The sequence below is a fragment of the Rhea americana genome, unplaced genomic scaffold (genome assembly GCF_003343005.1).
Source record: "Rhea americana isolate MKP2758 unplaced genomic scaffold, rheAme1 scaffold_48, whole genome shotgun sequence".
Lineage (NCBI taxonomy): Eukaryota > Metazoa > Chordata > Aves > Rheiformes > Rheidae > Rhea > Rhea americana.
This window is the reverse complement of record NW_028186623.1, coordinates 472,702-488,301: the sequence shown is the minus strand read 5'-3', so window position 1 is coordinate 488,301 and position 15,600 is coordinate 472,702. Positions and strand designations below refer to the sequence as shown.

At 44.5% G+C, this 15,600-nt stretch overlaps 1 protein-coding gene across 3 annotated transcripts in view; it reads left to right on the top strand.

The window, feature by feature from the left end:
* ARHGAP32 (Rho GTPase activating protein 32) overlaps positions 1 to 15,600 on the top strand; it is a 193,947-nt gene that overhangs the window by 99,158 nt on the left and 79,189 nt on the right. For all 3 annotated transcript variants that reach the window (XM_085316757.1, XM_085316756.1, XM_085316755.1), the window contains one exon: positions 14,449 to 14,586. In XM_085316757.1, coding sequence (XP_085172883.1) covers positions 14,449 to 14,586 — 138 coding nt within the window. The remainder of the gene's footprint in view (positions 1 to 14,448; positions 14,587 to 15,600) is intronic.

Sequence of the window (15,600 nt, the reverse complement as noted above, 5' to 3'; positions counted from 1 at the left end):
TCTTAGGGAGAACTTAAACTCTGGATCTGTCTTGCGTTTTTTTATTGTCTGTTTCCATTATCGCAGATGGATTGTTGAAATGGCAATGGTAGGCACTAGGAACCAGAAATGACACGTCCTGCAAACCTAGGTGATGCCTTAAAAAAAAAAAAAAAAAAAAAAAAAAAGTCTTAGGGCTGGATCTTGCGTTAATCCCTTGCACACAGGTTGACTGTTGTGATCTCAGAACAACGCTGCACAGCGCTCTCCATTTCCAGCATCGCTGCAGGGCGCTTTTCATGGGATAAGGCCAGCTTCCCACAAAAGAAGCGGAACGTTTTCATGGTGCAGGCAAGGGTTTTCTCCATTTGTCTGCTCACATTTGCAGACCTCACACTGGCAGTAAGTTGAGCACGTGGCTTTGTTGTGTTCGATCCACAGTACTTTGCCCTRTTCCTGTGGTTTGTTCGAGGCAGCCATTGCTCTCTGTGCTGGGTTCGTTTTGATTGATAGAATAAGGTCTCTGATGTACTAGATGAAGGCATTTCTGCAAAAGCGTGCCACTCGTGCCTCCCAGCTCTACCTTGCAGGAGACTCAAGGTCAGTATCTTCTGTTTGAAGAACAGCATCTGCAAAACTCTGGAGGGAACCCTATCTGGCATTTCATGGCTGGAAGGTGGTTGCAGTAATAAGTGCTTCAAGGGTAGTGTAGAGAATGCCAGGAAAAAATGGGATCCAAGTGGGAAGGACAGACAGGACTCCCCATCCTGGGTGGTTTGTGGGGTAGAAGAGTGGAATATATTTTCACAGAAGCAAATGTTTTGGACTACTAATGTCAAAAGCATGGTTTGCTGGTTCTGTTTGCCTGTGATAGTCCATACGAAAACCCACAAATTGCTTTCAGGAGGATTTTTGAGTTAAACGCTTGAAATCTTTTGCACAATTGTTTTTGCCTTAAAGGCCTGTTCTTTAATGTATTAATAGCTTGTGTGATTGACCTTCAAAMACCCAGAGAACAGTTACTGAGTAAATACTACATAGACTCCTGTGAAAGGCTACAAATCTTTGAGCAGATGGACTCTAGGAACCAAATTCTAAAGCACACACATATAAATATATGTGTCTATATATGAAAATTGATCTCATCTGCATTAATGACATGTATCTATGTGATGCCTCTGAGCTTGGATATGTTACTTGTGAAATCCCTACCCACTGCAAAATCTGTTCTTCAGAGTATGTAATCTGTTTCTCCTTTCTCAATACAGAATTTTCTGCCTTTAATTTTTGAAGAAGATTTTACTACACAAAGCCAGTTACTGTGTCCTTTTATTGCATGGTAAATTCAGATAAAATTTCACATTATTCCTATTGCAATGTGGCTGTGCTGTGTTGCTGATAGGAATTTCTTTCCATCTCTGCCCTACTCAAGCATACTCTCCCTCTCTTCCACATGAGATCTAGTGACCATGTAGCTGCTGGATGAGTCCTACCAAAGACCAAAACCAAACCTACCCCAGATTTGAGAAGGAGTACTTCCAGTGGTGATGCAACTGGACTGAGGAAGGTGTAAAATGAACCTGCACTGAAATACAAGGGTAATGCTCTGATTCCATAGGACRTTAGCTGCTTTGTACAAACTGTGTATAGGGACCCTCAGTATGTGCTAATGCTTTTCCTGTTGAGGGAGGCTCTTGGAAGTTACTCTAGTTTAAGGTAGATTAAAGAAACCCTCAGTCAGAAATAAAATTTCACTGTGCTGGTCATCCTCAGGGCCTGTTCACRCGGCTTTGTTTTTTGTGCATCTTTTCAGACAGTTGGTACCACTTGTCCCAAGATGACAGCAGCAAAATACCTGGAGAAATCTAACCTCCACTGAGAAGTTTGCCTGTGAGAGTTAGGTACCTGACTTGGCTTGCACACGTTTGAAAATCCCTCTTGTGATCCTGACTCTGGGCATTTATTTGCCTCTGTAAAACTCCCAGAACTGTTTAAAACCTGACCATGGGCATTTTTGGATCAAATATTTCTAACCTGTCCTTTTAGATGCTCTCAAATGTTGAAATGTCTGTCCTAACCATTTCTGCAGTGAGATGTGCTATTCTACATTAGTCAAAACAAAGCAACCGAGATCTTTGCTTGGTTGCAAATCCACAGTGCTAATCCATCGCTTGGTGTTCTGTGCCTGAATGGTTGATCTTAGGCCGTATTCTGCATGCCTTCTGCTCTCAACAGCAATAAATAAAAATGAAGTGACAATAGTAATTTGGATTAATAAAGAATTTATGAAGCTGGCAAGCAGCCTGAAAAGGGCTGTTTGGCTATGTTCGGAGTTCAGATGATGCCAAACACCAGCAAGGTAGCATCTCTGAAAAATTTGGGTTTGTTCCAGGCTTTTTAAAAGTAAAATACCATTTGTAGGGAGGAGAGTAAGTGGTATTGAATTGTATTMCAGCTTGTATAGAAACCTTCAAGAGCTGCATAATTAACATCTATTACTCTGTGACTTTTAGTAATGCTGAAGAAAATTAACATCTATTGCTCTGTAACTGCTTTAGTAATGCTGAAGAATTCATTAATTAGGATAATGTTCATTAAGGACCAGGATATAACTGACTGTTCTTTGGAGTTTTGCTGTGGCACACTGATTGGAGTAAGGCAGCACTTGCAGCAAACAGGATTAACACTGTGGTATGCTGAGTCTTTTTGCCCGTTTTCCCCCATACAAAGACACGCAGTGCACCTTACCCTCTCTGCAGTCACGGGATCTGGACATAGCTCTGCCCTGGATAATTTACCATAGCAATCTAGACATGTATAGCAACRCAAGCAGCAGTTTGGAGGCAAAGAGGACTTTTCACCCATTGCCCTGTGCTGCCTTTAAAGTCCCCATTCGGGCGTTCAGCAGGATGGCTGCAGGGTGAGCCAGGAGGTGCCGTTTGCCTGCTTTTGCCATGTCCAGTACTTGTGGGCTCCTAGGGTCAACGGAGCAGAAATGCCGGTTAGCGGTTGCCTTTTGCRGTCGCCGTGGGGAATACGGACTCCAGCGGCAGCGTTGCGCTGACCTGCAGCAGGATCTCTGTCACCGAGCGCGGGGTTTCACTGTCCGGCTGCGGGCGCTTGGGCCTTCGCTCCGTTCCCAGCCGCAGAGCAGGTTCACTACTCTTGTATGTAAATTTATCCACTGATAACAAGCGGTGAAAAACTGTTCTGATTCTTAAACTTGAGTATTTCCCTTTTGCACTCATGACTTTCTTTGATTGTTTCTCCATTTAAATACAGATTATSAGGGAAGTGGAGTCAGCGTGGTGCTTTTCTGTTCTTGACTCTGCAAGCTTCAGATATAATCATGAGGTTTTAGCTGTGCATGGATTTTGAGTTGAGTGATTTATTTATTGAGTGACATTGGAGAGAAAAATACTGCCATGGCACTCTACRTGTGCTGAGACAAATTCTTTCATCAAGTGCAAATTCAGGTGCATTTCTTAAGTTGTCCCTTCAATTTACCAAAGGTACRGGCTTGCTGTGCTCTGTGTTTGTGGTTTCAGCTCTAAGCTCCAGTAGAGAAACTGCCTGGTGTATTTATTTGTTGGTAATTGTTTACTGGGGAAGAGGTTATCAGAAACCWGCAGATAACAACCTCCCAGTTCATCAGTTGTTTGTGAAAGGGAAGTGGTGAGCAATACATGGCAACAACTGCTTTAACGTGTACTTCACATGCTGTTCTGTGATGGAAACCTACCTGCTGAGGAGGATGTTCAGTGCGACCCTGGTCTCAAGAGGAAAAATTATTATGAGCAAGAGGAAAAATTATTTCTCAGCATAAAATGCAAAATCGCATGGATATTCTGCCATGAAAGTTTTTTTTTTTTTTTTGAAGCAGTCAAGGCTTTTAAAATTATGTGGTAGTTTGTTCGTGTCGTGTCCTTTGGGCATTTTGCCTTCAGAAAGCAAGCTCTGAATTAGAGAGATCAGTCTTCCTGTATCCAAGTGTATTCTATTTAGCTCTGAAGCAAAAGTGAAGATCACTGTTGAAATCTAAGAGGACAGCCTAGCAATTATGGTTCCTTTCTGTGAGTGATGCATTTTGGCAGGGCTTCTGATAGTCATGTGGTGCTTTGTAGACAAGGCTGGGCCTAACCACAAATTGAAGAGAACAGTTGGCTTCAAGTTTTCTAAAGAGACATTGATTTCTTCCCCATAACTAAGCAAGTGTAAATGCATTGAAGAGGAGCGGTTTATCTACAATTTTACTTGTTTTACAACTTCTCCAAGAGCTGGGTTTGGTGCAAGTCCAAAATAAGGGGAGGATTGTGGTAGATCTGCCTGTTTTGCTGAGCTGCCTTGATGTTTATTCTTTAGAGAGAACTTCAACATGCATGCATTTATAATAGCAATATTGCAGTGCCTGTTCCCTTGCAAGAGTTGATAGCCGTTCAGGACAGATAGTCCAAAGCACATCCATCCAGGATCATCCTCTGCAGGCTGCAAAGTTACTTTGACCAGTGAGTAATGCAGTGAAGTGGATTGAAATGTGGTCAGTTCACCCCCACGTTCCCTTTGACTTTGCAAAGGAGTTTTTTGACTCATTGCGTTCAAAAATCAAGAAGGACTGTTTGCTTTAGCAGCTGCCCCAACCAAGAAGCATTTCAGCATTTTAAAGAGGAGATGGTATACTTGGCAGCTTGCTCTTTCTTTTTTTTTTCCCTGGCTGTCAGGTCAGCAGGAGCCTTTAACAGCGTAACCAGTTTTCTCTTAAGGAAATGTCAATATTTGTACTTCAAGGAGAAGTTTTTCAGCTAGCCTTGAAGCACAATTACTGTAATGACTGTGTATACAGTGTAATGAAGAAATTCCCTTTGGATGCCACAGTTCAAATTTGAGACCTTGCAATGAAATTATTATGGATTTAGCAGCTTTACAAATGTCATCAGTCAGGAGAGAAGCCCTTGAGAAAGGAAAGGGAAGGCAACAACTGTTGTTGTTGTTGTTAGGAATGACCCCTTTTAAGAAAGGCACAGAGAGACTGAGGACATTTGCACATCCTGGTGATACAGCTGCCCTGCAGCAAATGAGCTGGAAGAGGGACGGTAGAGGCGGGACTGAATCTGGTGTTGGCGCAGGAGCATCTCTTGATCTTTCTCACCGTAAATGATCTCAAGCCTAAAAGATTTGTGTTGCAGATAAACTTTCTAGCCTCATTACACTTCCAAACAGCAGATTCATTAGATGTAAAATGTGAGACAAGCAGGAGAGTAAAAAATAAAGGGAAAAATCACCCTCAGGTCACAGAGAAAATAAAGCCACATCAAAATCAATTGTATGTGTGTAAAGATGCTTTATGGTAAATCAGAGGCACACTACTTTCATCATTTGTAACAAGTATTTAGCATCACTGAACAAAAGGGCAAAAACTCTCAGTCTGGAAGGTTTTTGAAAGCTCTGTCCAACCTTCAGCAGTTGCACTGAGGGCACCTTCACTGACATTGCGAAGGAAGTTTGCGACTCGCCTGTTACAGCAGTAAGGACCATTGGCTCCTTCAATAACTAGAGATGCTCTGCCCAACTTCATTTATTTTTGATTGACTCTCTATTACTTAAAATAAATTTAGTTTAAATCAATTGGTTTTCCCTTTGAATAACATAAAGCCTTTTTGATTGCATCTGTTTCATTCTAGCTTGGTCAAATGTGACAAAATTGATAAAAAGCAAATTTACAAAGAAGACAGTTAAGAAAGTGTTTATTTTTTGATTGTGATGAGTACTGTGCTGTCACATAACATATGTGGGTCCTTGTGGATTAAACTTTTGTCTTTACCATAAGATAGTAAGTTGTCATGGATGCTAAATGACCTTTGAGGCAGGACTTCTGCGCTGCTTATTACATCTTCCAAAGTTCTGTACCAAAAAATAAATAGATTTTTATAGTGAGGAAGATATTTAAAATTACTTCAGTCCTATGTAGTTTTTTTAGGGAAGTCAGTGACAGAATTCTCAGAGGAAACATGATTGAGCTCCTTCCTTAAATCTGTGTATTTGTTAGGGGTTTCTCATTGTTACAGTGTGGGTTTGTGCCCCAGCTTTGTTAAAACCATGCAGCAGGTATTGCATGTCCCTGTGTTGTGTAACCCATAATAAACTGACCTAGTTCAGCAAGCACCGAGAGTTCCCAGCTCACGGAGCAAGGTTTACACGTGGAACTGCAAAACAAGGAAGACTCAGTTCATCTTGGAGGGGCTGTGAGTTCCCGAGCTCTCCCCCTCCCTGGCAGGAGCTGAGAGCTTTCCGAGCTTTAAAAGCTGCGAACGTGCAGACAGGCTGTGGGGTGCCGGAATTAAGCAGGATTGCAAACTAATATAGTAAGATACTGTGGAGCGAGTTTGCAATCAAGGGCCTAGGCTTTGACAAATAAGAAAGAAGGAACTGATTTTTAATGATGCATTTTTTTACCTGATTTGTGGTTTTGGAAATACTGTATTTATTTTAAATTTTGATTTACATTTGTAAAAGACCTCATTAAGGGTATTTGGTATTAAAGATCACCTGCCTTGAACGTTTCATCTCTTAAATCTTGACACCACTCTTCAATGTTCCTTTTTAAAATTTGTGCATGCAGCTGCCAAAAAAGCAGCTATTTTTCCATTTTGGCTACAGCTCCAGTTCTGTTACAAAACTCCTCTAAAGTTTCCTGTGTTTTTTGTGCTTTCTAAATAACGTTCCACACTTCTGCCCTCCTTCTTTGAGTTGAGGTTATCTACATCCTCAAAACACCTGCCTGCTAGTGAGGCTCTCTGACCTATTTAATAACCTCCACCCTGAGTTTTACAGCACCTTCTCAGAAGCAGCTGGGTGCTTTGCTGCACCCGTATTTCTGTTTGTTATACCTTCGAAATGTGTTAGGCACAATACAGAATACCAGGAATAACCAGGTTTCGTCCTGAGGAGCCTACCTACCGATCCCAGAGTAGCCGCACCTACGCTGCGCTCTGCAGAAGAGCCCCCGCTGCTCCTGGAGGAGCCGCTGCTCTCCCGTGGGACGGCTCCTGCAGCGGTTCGCGGCGGGGGGACCCTGTGCCACCCCCAGCGACAGAGCCGCCTGCGGGAAAGGGCCTGCAGGAGAGCTCGCGCGCCGTGCTCCCTCCCAAGGGAGCATCCGCTGCCGCCGCCGTCCGGGGCAGCGCCGGGCCACCGGCCTGGCCCAGCCGGGCAGCGCTTAGGACGTCAGTGGTATTTTTCAAATATTTTATTTTTTTTCTGCTTTTTTTTCTGTGGTGCCAAAATAAATGGGTTTCTAATGGAAGCAGTGTTAGATACACCATGTTTTCAATTATTTCCGGGCTTCTAAGTTTTTGTTTTTGTAAATGATGTGGTAGACATGTATGCTGTTAGTGCTTAGCAGCCATAATTGCTTTGCTTTTTTTTTTTTTTTTTGTTTCCTCCCCCCTGCCAAGTTTCTTGGGTTTGAAGCTACAAAATCTTTTCTCCAAGGCAATTAGTTTTAGCAAAAACATGCTTCTGTGCTTTGATCACTTAAAAAAATACCCAAAAATCTATAAAAAAAAAATCCTGCTGAAAAAAAACTCAAGAAAATTGAGTTCTATATCTGTCTAAGCTACTGTCTCTATAGCTGACCTCAGGCAAGTCATTTTCAAAGGTTTTTTTGTTTGTTTTGCTTTGTTTTAAAGGATAGCCCTACTTGCTTACTTTCATGAAACATTGTTTTTCCTCTGTGGTTAAGTGCTGAGTAGATTATAGCGCATTTGGGGCGCAGACTGGGAAAAGCCATTACTGCATTTAAATCAGTGCAATGATAGTATCTGTGCGCAATGATAGTGTCCATATGATGTTCTGGAAAATACGCAGGAATTTAGTCATTGTCTTGCTGCCTGTCGGGTGGCAGAAGTCGAGTTCCCGTTCCTTCGCAGTGGGTCTCGGTAGCGGCTTTGAAGTATTTCCTTTGCGGCTCTAAGCTCGTGTTGGGTTATGACTTCGATTTAGTGAAGTGTAGAGAAGCGGCCGGCGACCCGCCGCTCTGACTCCATAATTTTACTGAAGAGATGATTGATACGAAGTTGTTTAAATCACGACGTGCAGAGGGAGAAGGGAATTTCAATCAGATGTTGAGAGATGAAAATCCTGTTTCAGGATCCAAGAGCACTGCTCAGAAACAGGCTTGCTTGGGCTGGGAGCACCGGTTGGTACAATTTTCGATGCTGTATGCATAGTGTGTTTGTGTTAGGTCCTCTTAGCGTGCTCTTATTTCTCTGTRCCTGTACAAAAAGAATTGCCACCACCAAAGCCTGAGCCAAATTTTTGGCTGCYGTCTGGATGTTTGTGGCAAAGCTTCTCGTTTGGGGTGATGGAGAAGCCACCGAAAGTCGTGGCTCGGTTCGGCTTAGCACCCAGAAATCCGTGTCTCTCTGGTCGTGGTGCGTTCGCAGAAGCGGCTGGGAGTGACGCTGGTGTCGTGGTGGCCGAGCCTGGGGCTGCCTTGGGTGGGGTCGGGGAGAGCGAGGAGGTCCGATTTTTAGGGCAGAAAAGAGAAACTGCAGTGATTTCCATCGAAATCTTTCTTTTCCCGCTGATTGCAATTAATTGATAATAAACTGCTACTTAATATGAAAAGAGCTGTTTCTCCTATGGAAAAAGGCTGTTGAGGATTCACCTCAGAAATACTCCAGCTTTCTCCGGTGCCTTCTGCCTCTCGCAGCCTGGCCCGGTGCACGTTCCCTCACGAGGCCGTTTCCTGTGACTCCAGGTGGAGGCCTGAAGTTTTAGTGCTGCCATCATTCTCACCTTATTTAAAGCTCCCTCCTCCCCGTGTGTGTTTTTCTTCCTCCTCAACATAAGTATGTGCAGCTGCCTGACAGCGGAATGGGAATCGAGCTACAGGCTGCTCACAGTATCTTCGAAGCCAAGTCAGCTCCAGAAGCGAACACRCATCATCTTCTCGATCTAGCTGGGCTGGCTCTGGCTGTTACTGCCCCCGGCGCTCAGCGCTGCCCAGCTCTGCCCCTGACCCCCACCTGCCTTCAGCAGTGCAGTTAAGCTAAGGTGGTTGTCTTCTAGCTTCAGGAAGAGCCCTACTGCAAGCGTCGCCTTCCTGTGGCGGGGGGAAGGAGGCAGCGAACTCCTGTCCAGGGGTGGTGCTGGGAGCGATGAAAGTGAGTCCATGCCCTCAGGGTGTGAGCTGGAAGCRTGCTAGCCAAAACGCCTTAAACTGCTGAGTGAATACTTTCATTCAGAGGTAAAGTAGCCTTATTTTGCTTTAATGCAAACTCCTTTCAAGTTTCAGAGTTTTATAATTTCCCTAAAGTCGTAATAATACACTAGAAAGCGTGAAATCATCCGAGACATTTTGGTAAACAGACTTAAGCCTAGATAAATCCACCTACAGCACCAGCTAAAAACACTTCCTGGGTAAGCTGTAAGTGGTGGATTTTATCAAGCCTGTTCTCTGTTTTGACTAAATTTCTAAGCCATTTTCCAGTGTGATTTGTAATAAAAAAGGGCTGAAGGGTCAGGCTAGAATAACATACAGAACCTAAGACCCAGACAGCTGTAAAAGTCACCCACATGGCAGAGTTAAACTCTCCTGGTGGATGCTGGCGTTTTTCCAGCTATTTAATACTCAGTGTTTTCTTACTATCGGGTCAAACTGAAGTGACTTTTGCTATATACTTTCATCTCATTTTCTGGTCTCGATCTCCGTGTGGACTGGTAAGGTTCATGAGAGCATCCATCTGATTTCTCTCAGGCACTGAGCTTTTGAACCAGAAAAGAAAGGTCTATCCCTGTCTTAAAATAAATAAATCATAGATGCTACAGAGAAAACAAGCTCAGACCGTGGGACAGGAAAGTTGTGCGTGATGGAACTCAGTAGCACCCTGACAGCCTTGAAGACGCATTGRCGGACAGCAGAGGAGTCCTCTCTGGACAGCTTTCGACACATTTAGCTGGAAACTTAATATTTGACTTTTCCTTACATAATAGGGAGAGGAGATTTGTAAATCTATTTATACGACTTGAGCGTATCTGTTTTCTTAATTGATCATATTGCAGTTAGCGATAACAGCCAAACCTGCGCTAGCTGGGCGCCTGAGCAGGCCGGTTGCTGCTCGCGCCGGGGAAGCGCTGCCGCTTGCCAGATCCCAAGCGAGGACGATCAAGTCCGTGCAAAACTATTCCCGTACGTAATTGGCCTTGAGCTTACAGGAGCCCCGCTTGGAAATGAGTAAGCTTTTTGTAGTGGTCAGTTGCGTGGTTTGAGAAATGATGGAGCAGAGGTGCTTTTTTTAACTATGGGAATGAAAACGGAGAGGATGTTTGCAGAAGCCTTCCTCTTCAATTTGCTTTTCCCAGTGCGACAGTAACCAAACAGTACTGCAATAAGTAACGTCGTTCCGTCAGCAGTGAAACAAGCCGTCGCTAAGCTGCAGCTCTCGTGCTGTGTGTTCGGGGCTTGGGAAGAAGGGGAAGGGGGCGAGAAGCTGCCGCGCAGCGGAAGCACCGCGGGGCGGGCTGGCGGTAAGGGGATGTGTCAGCTTCTCCTGGCTGCGGCTCCGTGTCGTCCTCCCCAGGCCTTTGGAGCAGCCGAGCTCAAAATATTGGCCGCGGAGCTGCGGTTCTGAGTCTGTCTCCTGTGATGTGCAGCTTTTTTATGATCTGTGATCGCAGTGTGGTGGTTTTACTAATGGAAGGTTCGAATCTCGGGCTCGGTGGAAATTAAATCATCAGTTCAGTAATTGCTAATCATTTTTTTAGCATGACATTTCTTCTTGCTTTGATAGTGGGAAAGAAGTAAGAAGCTCTGTGCAATGTGCTGAAATCTCACCCATCTTTCCTGCAATGTTCAGGCCCACGCAGCTTGCTAAAGTGAGGGAAAATGGAAGATGAGATTGTAATAAGAGTGGGAACAAATCCAGTTTTCCTGTTTTTTGAGAAATTCCATAACTGTCATGATGCTTGTCATTCAAAACACTTCTGATAAATGAAATTCCAAAACATATTTTGACTTTTGTTCGAGAGGTTTTGGTGGTTTTTTTCTTTATTTATTTTTTAAAGATGATTTAACTCTATATTGTGACATAATTGAAATCTTCATGTGAGACTTAAGTTTTTTTTATCTATATGAAATTTGTCATTCTCGAGTTTGTAATTGAAGRTCTGAATTCAGGAAATCATTTGATYGYGTGCTTAACTTTACCTGTATCYGTATGTGCYGTTGAAACTGATGGGACTTTAGCGTGTGCTTGTTTAAATCAGGAGCATCAATTATTAAAGCAAGGAAATGCGATAGTGAGATCTGGCAACGGGAATGCTGGAGGCTGATCACAAACTGATACTGAGCAGCAGTTTGTAGAATTTGTTAAAAATGCAAAGATGATGTTTTTGCTTTATGGATATTACGTGYGTGAGGCACTCATAATGTTTAGCTTTGCTGTAAAACACACAGTTGCAAACATGAACTTGACAAAATGATGTTGACTTAGTTGCAACTTTCTTGCTTTTGCTACKTTATTAACTCTCTAAAAAAAATTAAAAGCTTTTGCAAAACCCTTCTGGCACTTTAGAATTCTACAGGAAACGGGAATAAAATGTCTGATTTTTATATTGCTATAGTGAAACAGTGTAATAGGTTTGATATTGTATGAGGTCRTTGTTGCTTACGCTACTTTTGCCACACAACTCTGGAAAACTGGCTGAGAGAARTTAGAATTTACTTTGTTGTGATTTGGAGTGGAGATTTGACTGGAGGCACTAAATATCATCCGATTCCTTCCTCGACAGCTGCAATAATTCCTTCTAGTGAAGGTAATTGCATGCTGTGTAAATGTGGCTGTCTTACCTTTTGCTTAAAACTTTATCACCTAAGCTCCAGTTCTGCAAAAACTTAGCTTAACACTGTTAAAACAACCAAAAGTTTGCATGCTTCCTTTTTGTTATTTATTCCACCCTTAAAACGGGAGAGTACGAGGAAATATTTGCATTTAGGCTATCGGTAAAATCTGTGTTACCGTGCTTTGAGACTGCGTTTGGTGTTCGCACGTGCCGTTTGCACGGCACGCAGCCCCATTTGCACAAGCGGGTCCCCGGTGACGGCGGGCCGGGGGCTCGCTTGCCCGCGAACGGCCGGGGGCTCCTCCGGCCCGCGCGGCACCCCGGCGCGCGAGGCCGCCGCTTCCGCCGCGGCGGCTCAGCAGCTGCAGAACCGCGGCCGTTCCGGGGAAAACGAGCGGTGGCTCGGGGACGGCTCCGGCTGACGCGCGGCGCAGCGAGGGCCTCCGCGAGGAGCAGGGGCTGCTCTCGCCGGGTAGGCTGGCCCTGCTCCTCAGTCGAGTTCCCTCGCGACTCCCGGTAGCCAAGTTGCTGTGTTCTTGTAGGAGCGAGTTCAGCGAAAGCAAGTAAAACGCTGTTTAAGTAAGCTGGGCTTTCCACGGCTCTTCGTGCCACGCGGAGCAGGGGTTCGCCGACCCCAGCTCTGGCTGTCTTGTGAACGTCTCCCTTACTGTCTTGATTTATACTGGAGAGAGGCCGCATGTCTGTAACTATSCAGCGTTTAAGGTCAGGACAGCATGGAAGAATTGACGTTAGTGACAGGGTTGTGATGATTTCACAGAGATTTGTTCTTCGCTGGGTAGCGTACGAGACTGTTGCAATGGCCCGTTAAATGCAGCAGGTAGAAGCAAATAAAACAGTGCAGTGATTTCTCAGTCCGCTGTTTCTTATGGTGTTGACTGAATCTTACTCAGCTGAAGGTCACAGTGGCAACTTAACAAGACAGCAAGAGCCGCTTGATTGCAAAAGATCATGAAACAGGAAAAGCTTTTCTCTTTTAGAAGGTAAATAGATTGGCACTCCTCCTCTTGTTCTTCTCCTGCAAAAATAAGATGGCATAACTGGTGGATATTGCAGAGCGTGTGTGCCCTAAGTGAAGCTAATAGGAAATCTCTTTAGGCTCGTGAAGTATAGATGGTTTCTGGTGATATGAAGGCAGAGTCTATGGGCACAGTGCACAGCCTGGAGTTGTCTTAAATTAATTTGACAGAATATAGCTAGTACTAGCTTGTAGCTAAGTAGCTCAATACCTAGTAGCTTATGGGATTTGCTTTTACAATTGCCTTGGAAGCTTTAGATATTCATATAAAAGTGGTACTTAAAACCTTTCTGGTAAATAAAGCAGAGCAGACCGYGGCAGAAGGTGCCTGGGAAGCCGGGGCTGGCGGCACGTTCGTGCGCCCGGCGGGGAGGGYGTCAAGGCCAGCGCTCCCCGAGCCGCGCGTGGCGGATCCCAAACGCGTCCTGCAGATAATCAGTTTTTGCAGGGAAAGCTGAAGTCGGGCCGTGCTGCCCCCTGCACCGCGTGCCTCGCTGGTGCCTGCGCCGGCTGCCCGCCGCCCTCGCTCGCCGGTTCTAGCCCTTGGCCCAGCTTTGAGTCGCTGCGTAAGCCGGGGCAGTTCGGCGCCCGCCCCGGCCTCCTGCGGCCCCGCTCGCGCCTCTCGCGTGCTCTGCTGCCGTTCTCAGCAGATCCCTCGGGAGAGAGCCGCGTGGGGAGCGCGAACAGAGCGTGTACTGCCGATAGCGGCGCGCTTTTTTCTTTAACGCAGCTGTGCTGCTGTTTTGAGGAGAGAAAGATTGGAGAAGCGCTTTGCACTTGAAGCAGAGGATGAGGAAGCTTTGCGGAGGTCCGTGGTCACTGCTAAGTATCATCGTAGGGACTGCGTGAGAGCGTTGAGAAGATGAATAACTGTTCATCCAGTGCTTTGACTGGGAGCTGCTGCATGTTACGGCAGTTTTTATTGATTGTAATAGGCCATGAAGCATTTAGAAGAAGTCGTTAGATATTAAAGGCTTCGCAGTGTAAATGATGCTGGGCTGCCATGGTCTCTTCCCGTCCCCCGAAGCAGTATGTATCTTGTCAATATTTTTAATCGGGCAAGTGATAAGCACTCTGGAGTAAATTTTCAGCCAGTGTTATTCATCATAGGGTTTTGTGCTTCCCCCCTCCCCTTCAGCTGAAGATTTGCCTGGAGTGCATGATAGGAATATTGCAAGCTCCAATCCTGCCTGCAGATCCCTTGTTGGTGTATTGTTGTATCTATGTAGAAGCTAACTTCAAGCTATTTATACAACCRTTTTATGATTTATATTTGTGCACAGACATGTTGTGAATGAAAATGCTACCAGATCTTTGTTAGGCAGGTGGAAGTTTGGGACAGTTCTCCTCTTCAGCTGCCGGGCCACATCTAGACCTGGTGTTACATGATTGAAGCAAGAGCATAACAGCTGGGTGGAACATGAATAGCTGTCTACAAATTAAAACATGAAAATATTATTGAGGCATTTTCATCACTCTTACRTGTTTTGCCAGATCTCTATGTTACTTCTGCAAGAATTGTCATTTTCCTCAGCTAAACAGAATTGGTGAAAAGTGTGATAAAAATGTGATGGTGTTTTCTGTTTATGCAGGGGAGGAGCTGGATTGTGAAGCGGAGTTATGAAGATTTCAGAGTACTTGATAAACATCTTCACCTATGTATTTATGACCGACGTTTCTCCCAGCTGTCAGAGCTACCCCGCTCCGATGCCCTGAAGGACAGTCCAGAGGTAAATTATTAGCTCAATAAGCAGTTAAAACACAGAGTCACCAGCAAGTGAATGGGAGATATTTTCTGAGGATGTACAAAGTAGTTTTACTGTGTCCTGGGTTAGATTTGGAAAGGGATTAGAAATAATAAAATCAGTAAGTGTTTTCTACTCTTAATTTCAGTGGTTTAAACAGAAATGCCCTGCCAGGTCATATCAATTGATGTGTTACTGAATTTGAGATGATTAGAGAGAGTATCAAGAAAGAAGCTCTGTTGTCAATACCTTAAATAAGAATTTTGTTAACGTCATTGGAAACTTTTTTGATGGTGTGGATATTTGCTGAGTTGTTTTTAGCAACTTAACATTCCTAGGAAATCGATGTGTTCAGGGACTGCAGCACTGCAAGAGGAAAAACCATTTGGAATATTTATAAACCAAGAGTTCCTGAAGCTTGTTTCAGAAAGCGTTTGCGTTAGTATGATCTTTAAAAGGTTTTTAAAAGAATTAAAGAGTGTTTTTCCTCAATGGGTGCAAGGTCCCAGTCATTTCTTGACAAACCGTCTTCACTGGGAGTGTGGTAAGGTAGACTTCTTGAAGCTTCTTTGCTGTTGATGATTTGGAGGATGTCCAAAATGATCTTCAGGGAAGTAGCAGGTGCATCTTCACTGCATCATTTTGGAAGACAGGGAGAGGGAAGCGGTGTAACGAGAGGCTGCGGAAGGTTATTTGAGCCGGTAGAGCATAACAAAACAGCCTYTGTTAGACCTCAGTCTGTCAGTGAGAAGAGCATGTGTCACAGTGATGGACAGTGCCCGTTGCTTCGTTTCACAGGTCACTTATCTCTGGGCCCTGTAGTTGCGTATTTGCCCCCTACTAGCAGGCACAAACACAGAAAAATCTTCACCTGCTGTGATGAAAGGCCAATGTTGCCAGCCCACGAGATGTGTAGTTGAAAAGGGGAATTGGAAAATTGAGGCCATTCGAGGCACTCAAAGCAGGATCCATCCAGGATCTATAAATCAGGATCTGTGC